The sequence below is a fragment of the Muscardinus avellanarius genome, assembly GCF_963383645.1.
Source record: "Muscardinus avellanarius genome assembly, chromosome: 12".
In the NCBI taxonomy this organism is placed as follows: domain Eukaryota; kingdom Metazoa; phylum Chordata; class Mammalia; order Rodentia; family Gliridae; genus Muscardinus; species Muscardinus avellanarius.
This window is the reverse complement of record NC_137798.1, coordinates 64,994,199-65,004,053: the sequence shown is the minus strand read 5'-3', so window position 1 is coordinate 65,004,053 and position 9,855 is coordinate 64,994,199. Positions and strand designations below refer to the sequence as shown.

General features: G+C 42.6%; 1 protein-coding gene across 2 annotated transcripts in view; it reads left to right on the top strand.

Moving 5' to 3' along the window:
- Window positions 1-1,194: 1,194 nt before the first annotated feature.
- Window positions 1,195-9,855, top strand: part of RTN1 (reticulon 1) — a gene marked incomplete at both ends in the record, with an annotated part of 233,372 nt that continues 224,711 nt past the window's right edge. For both annotated transcript variants that reach the window (XM_080706859.1, XM_080706858.1), the window contains one exon: window positions 1,195-1,435. In XM_080706859.1, coding sequence (XP_080562985.1) covers window positions 1,195-1,435 — 241 coding nt within the window. The remainder of the gene's footprint in view (window positions 1,436-9,855) is intronic.

The following is a 9,855-nucleotide window of genomic DNA, read 5'->3' as shown; positions in this document are numbered from 1 at the left end:
AGCATTTTTAAAAAGTACCTGAATGGAACTAAACTCAGTCCTTAAGTCTACAAATAGGTATGAAATCTTCAATATGCATTAAATAGCCCAGGGTCCCACAAAGTCTCCCAGCAGACTGTACCACCTATTCTAGAGAAGGAGTAAGTAGCTAGGCCTATTCCTCCACCCTACACGTGGAACTTAACCTTTGTTATTTAAGGCGAGTTCTCTTTTGTAAAATAAACAATTTAGGGACCAATTAAAGGGGGAAAAAGCAGCATCAGGAAGATTTTGGAATGCCCAACTTTAAAAAAAAATAGATTGAGTAGACAGCTTGTAATTTGTAAGGCTTTTGGTTGAGTGTTTCTGAAAGGAGGCACAGCTGTTTCTCCAGCCTATTGACAACCTCTTTGCCGGCAGGGCTAGTTGGGATGAGGTCTGGAAAGCTTTTATTTTTATTTTTATTCTTAAGTTTCCCTTGATAGATCATCTCTGTATTCTCATTTTCAACCTCGTTCTAGGAACAGTTCTGGGTGTAGGACTTAACATTGGGGTTGGAAGTTTCTCTTGTCTCCACTTGCCACCAACACCCCCCCCCCCCCTGCTCAGATCTATGTCACCTCCACGGCTGACACACAGGTCACCCTCAGAATTGTGGACCTGAGGTCTCCAGCTTCCTTTTTTTGCCTCGAGCCCAGAACGCCAGTCTAGAGAGGGAGTAAAGTTCTTGAGCTGGAAGGGCCGCTGGCCTAAGCAGTCAGCTGCAGCTGGGGGTGCTTCTACCTGCGGATCCTCCCCTGTATTTCCCCCTAAATGAAAAGAAGATTCAAGTGCTTTGGCACATCCTTTAATCCGGGCTTGCCATTAGTAGGCCAGGGGCTGACGTACTCTGAGGACTCGGACGAAGCAGGCCATTTCCACCTGCGTAATAACAGGCTTCGGAGTAGCGAAGCAGCAGCCTTAGCAGCCTTAGCAGCAGCAGCAACCCGAGCAGGGGAGGAGCGCCGCCGCCGCCGCCGCCAGGAGAAGAGGAGGAGGCGGAGGAGGAGGAGGGGGAGGAGGAGGAGCTGAAGCACCCAGAGCAGTAGACGGCGCTCGGGCCCGAGTTGCAGCGGCGGCGGCGGCGGCGCGGAGACTCCGCAGCCTCCTGGAGCCCGAGTCCCAGCGGGGACAGCAGCCGGCAGTGTCCGCCCGCCCAGCCACGCACCGCCAGCCATGGCCGCGCCGCCGGATCCGCAGGACGAGCTGCTGCCTCGGGCCGGCCCGGGGTCCCAGGGGCTCGGAGACCGGGGGGAGGGGGAGGACGAGGCGGCGCCGCCGAAAGGGGCCTGGCCGGCGCCGCAGGCGGGGGAGCCGGCCGGAGGGATGCGCTCCGGGGCCGAGGAAGCTGCGCCGCGGGAACCGGGCTCGGGCCCCGCCCGGCCGCCGCCCGTTGCCATGGAAACTGCATCCACAGGTAAGGCGGGCGGGCGGGCGCCGTCGCTGCCCCGTAAATGGCGTCGGGGACCCTGGTCCCAGGCGGCCCCCTTCTCCCTCCCCTCCGTGCCGTCCTGGGCTCTGCCTTGCACTCGGATCCCAACCCGGTTTCGCCAAAGGCGACTGTGAATGTTAGCGGACTGGTTAGAAAACAGCAATTTTATTTTTCCAAAGGCTCGGAAGAAGACAGAATGCAATCCATTCTTTTATTTTCTTTTCATTCATATTTCGGCTTAAAAATGGTCCTCACGGACAGACCGCAGCGGCCCGGCTGCTGGTGCGTCCAGGTACAAGTTTCTGCGTCCTGTTCCCGGCTCGGGGCTGCAGGGCCGCTGACAGGTTGTGGTTTTCTGGGCGTGTTTGCCGGCGGGGGTGGGGGCCGACAAAGTGGAGGGCGGGCCCGCGGCCCCGGCTCGGGGTCCAGCGCGGCGAGGTGGCCTTAACTCTCCCTTACTCCCCCCTCCTGGAATCTCCACCCCCATCGGACCCTCCCCTGTCTCCTCCCGCGCAGAATACAAACCCCGAGGAGACCGAGTCTAACTCAGAAGGGGCAGCGTAACCAGCGCAGGAGTTGTGGTTTCCCCATCCAGAACCTGCCTTTCTTAGCTGCTCGGATGTCCCCATCTTGCAGGGAGCTTGAAACTTGAAAGCCCGAAATGCCGCGGGCCTGGCTGCGGGCTGGAGAGCTTGAGTAGTGGGGCGAAGCACAGTTTACCAGCATACACACTTGCCAGCCATTCGGAAAATGCCCTGGATTGGCCTCCCTGTCTCTGACTTCGTAACCGGCTCAGACCCAGTCTGGCGAGTCCGCGGGCTCTGAAAGCCTCCCTATGGGGGGCGAGGGGCCGGAGGAGCGCATGGTGGGGCTGCCCGCCTGGTTAGCGAGGTTTCCAGGGAGAGCTGAAGTGTGTTCTGTTCTCTGAGAAAGCTTTGCTCCGTGGAGTGGGAGTTGTGTAGTTTTGGCAACGAGGCTCTAGAAGGCCTGGGGTAGTGGGTGCTCCGGAGGACGGGGAGAGGCTGAGACAGGCTTATGTGCTCTGGGCAGCCGATTTTGGGAAACCCCTTTCTTAAGACACCCGCTCTTTTAAGGGTTATGCAAAGTGCCTTAGGTTGTCTTAACTGTGCTCTAATATAAAAGACTGGAGATGGGAAAGGGAGTTTGGGGAATGGGTTGAATAAAACTTGTCAATATTTTGAAGGGATGAGAAAAAGCAGGGACTAGCAGAAGGAGGAAAAGGAGGAAGAGAAGAAAAGTGAAAAGAAAAAGACGGGAAATGCCATCTTTCATATATTATTATTACATGGTTAGTTATCAGAATAGCTTCCGGGCCTCTCTTTCAACTTCTGCACACAATGGAGAGAAAAACAAAACTCCATCTAATTGCAAAAGAAGGTGGCAAGTGATAATACACAAAGGAAAGTAGTTTTTGCCATTGCCATTCTTTGTTGAGGGTAGCTCATAATTCAGAACCTTTATGTAACCCAAAGTGAGTTATTTCTATATAAACATTGCCTGTCTCCTATTTGCATCACCAAGGTTAGGTGAACTAAGGAAAGGAAGCTAAGTGTCTTGTGTTGAGAACCATACTGCTTATTAAAGTGAGTTATGATATTGAAAATGCTCAGAAAAAAAAATATATATAGTATATCACATACATGCATGTACATATATACATAGTACATTGTGATGTTTTGATAAAGTCTACTTTGCAAAATGATTAAATCAAGTTAATTAACATTACCATTATCTTTTTTGTGATGAAAACATCTAAAATCTACTCTTTAGCAATTTTGACATGTACAATGCATCTTTAAAGAATGGTAACTAGAATAGATAACAATGTATTTCCCATTTTATCATAATTATTATAAAGACATTTTGCTTAGTTAAATATGTTAGGGGTTTCCTATCTTAGGCAACAAATGCATTAATAAAATCAAATGTGATACTAAGTTTGGGTGGTAGGAGAATGAAGGAAAGTGAGAAAAGCATGTATTTCATATGTTTATATAGAAATGTTTAGTTTATTGTTGCTGGGTTTTTTTTTTTTTGTGGTACTATGGGTTGAACCCAGGGGCATTCTACCTTCAAGCTACACTTCCAGGCCTATTTTATTCTTTATTTTGAAACAGGGTCTCACTAAGTTGCAGAGGGCCTCGCTAAGAGGCTGGGGCTGGCCTAGAACCTGTGATCCTCCTGTTTCAACCTCCCAAGTACTGGGATTATAAATGAGTTCCTAATATATATCATAATATATTAATTATATTATATTATTATATTATATTAAATCGAATCCAGGTGCATTCTACCTCTGAGCTACATCCCCAGCCATTTTTACTTTTTATTTACTATCCTCCTGTCTCAGCCTCCCAAGTACTGGGATTACAGATGTGTGCCACTGGGCCTGTCCTGTATATTTCCTATTAACTACATTGGATGGGCTGCTGTAAGAGACTTGGATGCTGGAAATGATAGTCAAATAAATAACTACATCTTGAAAAACCCCAGCAAAATCTGGGCCAGCTTCTTTGTCTGTTATGTTTTGATAGTTCTGTTGCTTAAGCTAAGTCAGCAGGTGAATCCTCAACTGTATCGAGACAAAATTTAAAGGTAGCCTATAATGCACACTGCTTTCCTTTGCATTTTAAAAATTTACGTTACTTTTGGATTATAAGTATAAATTAATTTTATCACCATGTTGGAGCCTGGGAAGTCGAAGATCAAGGTGCCAACAGACAGATTAAGCATCTGGCATGGGCGGGCTGCTTCCTGGCTCAGAGACAATCATATTTTTGCTATGTCCTCATGTGGCAGAAAGCTCCTTTATTATTTTTTAAAGAATAGTGCTTTTTGGGACCCAACTCAAAGAAGTAACTTGAACTTTGGGTGTGATGAACTGTAAACAGATTTCGTATCTTTTACAGATGGAATATTAACATGGAAGCCAGAGATTGCTGTTTTAAAAACTGCTTTTCCCCCTATAAAACATTACCAATCATGCCATCTGGATAGAAGTTCTGTTATTTATTTTTATACATTAATGGTAAATAAAGTTCCTAAAGAAATATTTTTGAAAATATTTTTGGTACTGTCCTGGAATGAATATATGTTTAAATATCGCTAAAGCTGCAGCATAAAAAAAAAAACCCCGCCATTATCGTATTTTCAGATATTATCACTATTTTTGTCCCTTTGTGGCATGTAAATATTCTCGACTAAAAGTAGCACTGTCTTTCTTCTTATTCTACCATTTTTCATGCCTAAAGTGGGTAGTGAGCGTGTGAAATGGTGTCTGTGGTCTAGGGAAGATCCCATGCGCCACGTGTGGGCTGCGGCATGTTAGATTTCCCAGTTCATCGTAAGAATGCCATCATCTCATAACTATACACAAAGGGTGTAAAAAGCAAACTGTTTTGTTTTTTTCATGATCAGTTATTCCTGGAAACTATTCAAAAGGAACATATGATAGCAAAAGCATAGAAGAATGGCCCATTGTTTAAAGAAAGAATTTAAAACAGAGCATTTGAACAAATGAAATGGTAAGAAGTTAACTCTTTGCCTGCTTTGGAAATTAACCGATTCACTGCTTCGTGCAGCATGGAAGGAAAATAAAAAACAGGATGGAAAATGGCCAGAAGAAATCAGCCTAATGTTGTTTGCTTTAATATTGGCTTACGGATAACTTAGATGTAATTAATTTTAAAATTTAATTAATTTTGTGGTTAATTGCAAAAGAATTTACATTATGTAGACCTCCGAGCTCATAAATTTGTACTTTTCAAATGCTAAATGTGATGCTCTATTAGAAAAATTAATCTTAACCTATCAAGATTTAAATAGTGTTAAGAATGATTTATACATCCTGTGTTTATTCTGTTTAATATAATCAACTTAAAAACTGTAGGCATTACTGATCATTATCTTAACTTGGAGACTGGATCGACTGTCTTCACTTTTGGATGAGTTTGATAAATATATGGGTGTTTTTTATTTGGAGTTTTTCCAGTAATCCCTTTTAGAAGGTATACATTCTAATCTTTTTTCTTCTTTTATCTTTTGAGAAAGCTATAGTGCTATTCACTATTCTATCTTTGACAATCTATTAAAGAACATAAAAGACCAAAGGAGTTTTACTCAGCCATAAAGAAGAACAAAATTATGCCATTTTCAGGAAAAATGGATGAAACTAGAGAGCATTATGCTAAGTAAAATCAGCCGGTGTCAGAAGGCAAGGCTTGTGTGCTTTCTCTCATATGGGAAAGTTAGACAGAAAATAGGAAAGAAAAGAGACTTCATGATTATGAGACCAGTGGGCTGGGGGAAGGGGATTAGGGAAATAGGAGCGGAGAAGAAAAGGAGACTTGAGGGAGGAAACAGACCAAATAATATTATGTCCATGTATGAAGGCATCACTAACAACCTTAGTAACATGTGCAGGGAGGAAGGAGGGAGGGAGCGAGACGAAGCTAGGAGGGTACCATGCCCTACCAAGAGATGTTGTGTGAATGTATGACTGCATCACATTTTATTTTTGTGGTACTGAGGGTGGAACCCAGGGGCTCTTCTACCTCCAGGCTACACTCCCAGACCTATTTTATATTTTATTTGGAAACAGGGTCTCACTAAGTTGCTGAGAGCCTCACTAAGTAGCTGAGGCTGGCTTTGAACCTGTGCGATCCTCCTGTCTCAGCCTCACAAGCGCTTGGAGTCCAAGTGTGCACTACCACGCCCGGCTGAATGTATCACTTTGAATCTCACTTCAGTATATAATTATATTAAATTATTAAAATAAAAAATGGGCTAGGCGTGGTGGTGCACACTTGAAGTCCCAGCATTTGGGAGGCCGAGACAGGAGGATCATGGTTTGGGGATAGCCTCAGCTACTACTTACTTTATTCTTCGCAACTCAGTGAGACCCTGTTTCAAGATGAAGAATAAAAAAACCAGGGCTGGGAGGTGTAGCTCGAAGATAGAATGCCCCTGGGTTCCATCCCCAGTACTGCAAAAAGATAAAAAATAAAAATAAAATAAAATAAAAAAATCGTTTGGAAATCTAATACAATTTATTTCTCTAGATATCGCAATCAATAACATTTCTGGCAATGAGTACAGTAGATGCCCCTGGATGAAAGAAGCTTAAATTAGGTTAAAGATTAAAAATAGATACCTTAAAACACACTGGAAAATAGATATTATAACAGCTCTCAGTATAATTTTCTCCGCATGAACTCACCATTCCAGCAAACCCACCCACTCTGCTCATCGCCTCTCAAATGTTCTGTAGGCTTTTCTGCCTCTGTCTCTTTCTAGACTGTCCATCGGCTTTTAATTTTGAGAGGGGTTATTTTTTTTACATAGTTGTTTATTATCTTGCTCATTATACTGTGCATCCTGGGTAGCATGGATTACAGAAAGTTTTTATTAACCTTAAAGTGAGAAACCATTGCGGTTCAGTTCAGCTTAGTAAACAGGTGTTGAATGCCTCCTTCGTGTAGGGATCAGTGACACAGGTCACTGATTCCTAGAACATGTGCACCTTCCTGTTTCACAGTAGTAGTTAGTTTTGCTAAACATTTCCTTTTGTGTCATCTTTTTTGTCCTCCTAATTCCCAAGTCCTTGCTGAAAGCTTGATGGGAGGGCATTATACTATCCAACCCATGGGCACACGGGCATGAGTTCGTTTTCTGAGGTCAATGCACAATAAATGCATATGAGCACGATCTGCTCAGACTATAGAGCTGTGGAAAATAAGTCCATTTTCCCTTCCATCGCGCCTTCTATTGTTTGTTCTGTGCTTCAGAGAAATAACTGTGGTTGAATATGATTCCAAGACCTTTGTTAATTGTAATCTAATTTTACAATTAAAATAAATTATTTTTGTAGTGACTAAGGGAGCGTTGAAAAAGGAACTGTGAAATTTCGAGGGCAATGAAAATAAAAGACATATTTCAAGAGACTAATATATCAACACGTGAGCGATCTCCACTAAAGTCATTACAGGGTCAAAAAAATGAAAGAAAGACAAACAACCGGTTTTGTTCATTTAAATACTATTCAAGGGCAAAGAGAACAGCAAGGAAAGCAGAAAGCACCGTCTGTGGGAGGTACTGGAGTGAGTTTATATTTCATCTGTATGCTTTCAGCAACTCTGAAGTTGAAAAAGTTCAATCACACAGAAAGACTGACTTGACACCCTGGAAAGTAAATGAAGGTAAAATCTTATATTATGGTGCTGATGAGATCAGTTCTTTAGATCCACCTGCTTTATGTCTCATGGTGTTGAATGAATTTTCTGGGCAGTTTGAAAGTCAGTTTGAGAATCTTTTGAGAATAAGACAAATGCTAGAAATGTTAAGATGGGCAAGTGATTTTTAAAAAGAAGAAAATAATAAATTCCTAAAATGTATAAGCCAATAAATTTGATGCTGATTTTTGCTGGTAAAATCTAAGAATACATTATTATGCCAAATATTTATAAATCCTTAGAAATGAGCAACTATGCTGATCACCAGAAATTCCCATTGGTTTACTAAAATAATGCCCATATAACAGAATTTTTTTCATATTTTGAATCACCATCACCATTTACTGTGCCCAGGAATTGTACAAAAAACTAAACTTAACAAAAATTGTTGAAAGTGTGGTCTTTAATTTTGCAAAGAGCACAAAGTTTTAAAAGATTGCTGATATGCTACAGGATAGCATTTTCTTCTCTCTCTTCTTTCCTTCATTTTCTCTCCTTCCTTCCTTTCTTCCTTCCTTCCTTCCTCCCTCTTTCTTTCTTTCTTTCTTTCTCTCTTTCTTTCTCTCTTTCTTTCTTTCATATTAAGGATTGAACTTAGGGCCTTTTGCATGCTAGGCAACTGCTCTACCACTGAACTGTATTCCCAGCCCCAGGATAGCATTACTACAAATTTTTTTTTTTTTTTTTTTGGTGGTACTGGAGGTGGAACCCAAGGGATTTTCTACCTCTGAGCTACCCTCCCAGACCTATTTTATATTTTATTTGGAAACAGGGTCTCACTAAGTTGCTGAGAGCCTCACTAAGTAGCTGAGGCTGGCTTCGAACCTGTGTAATCCTCCTGTCTCAGCCTCCCAAATGCTGGGATTACAAGCGTGAGCCACCATGCCCAGCCTATAAAAAAGTTTTGATTTTAGCATTTACCCAAAAGCAACAAAATAAACTCTCTTTATTTAAATCATTTTTATCATAATTTAAAAAACCTTTTTAGGGTGGAAAACAGATGCAAATGATATTAAAAATTAAAAATATAAAAGGATATACAGAAAAAGGAAATTGTATACACTATCTTCCACCTGACCATTGCCCCTCTCCAAAGGTAACCATTGTTATCAGTTTTATCTAGATAGTATCATTTAATTAATTCATGGTTATACTGTTACTGGTTGAACCCTTAATATATGAGAAACATTGTTCTAAGCACCAAGGAGAGGGAGGAGGGAAGGAGGGAGGGAGGGAGGGAGGGAAGGAGAGAGAGAGAGAGAAAGAGAGAGAGAGAAAGAGAGAGAGAGAGAAAGAGAGAGAGAGAGAGAGAGAGAGAGAAACAGATACAATCAGTCTCATATATATTTGTTGAGGGAGAAGGGGAGAGGAAAAAGGGGAGACAGAGGACAGAAAATATTTGTTAAGGCATAATAAAGACTATAGAAAAAAGTAAAACAGAGTAATGGAAGATAGAAGGTGTCTTTGATAAGGGGACATTAAAGGAGATTTGAAGGAGGTGATGAGACAAGTCATGCAGATGCCTGGGAGAAGGTCAGAGAGAAAGACCCCTGTGTACCCAGGAAGCAGCAGGAAGGAGAGAGAAGGGGAGAGAGTGAGCTCAGAGATAATGGTAGATCTGAGCAAAGGGTGAAGGATGGTGGACAGATTCTGTTCTGTTGGCCCTTGTAACAGCTTTTGATATTACTCTGAGTGCAATAGGAACCACTAGAGAGGATTTTGTGGAGGGGGGCATATTTAGAGTTTATTTTAAAGTTAAGTTCAATCTGGTCTTTGTGTTAAGAATCTTACACGGGGGTGATGGTGGCAGGTTTGGAACAAGGATGGCCATTGCAGTAATCTGAGCAAGATAGAGTGGTGGCCTGCACCAGAGCGGTAGTATTGCAAGAGCTGAAAAGAAGTTAGATTCTAGATGTATTCTGAACGGATTGCGAGTGGGCTATGAGAGAAAGGACTCAAGGATCACGCCATGAATTTTGGACTGAGCAAATACAAAAATTGATGGAGTTGCTATTAGCTGGCATTGGGAAGATTTTAGGAAGAGCAGGTCATAGGGGGAAAGAAACAGGAGTTTGCTTTTGCAAATGTTAATTTTGAAATGCTTGTGAGAGGTCTAGGTGGAGACGTGGAGTTGACAGTATAGAGTGGGCTGGA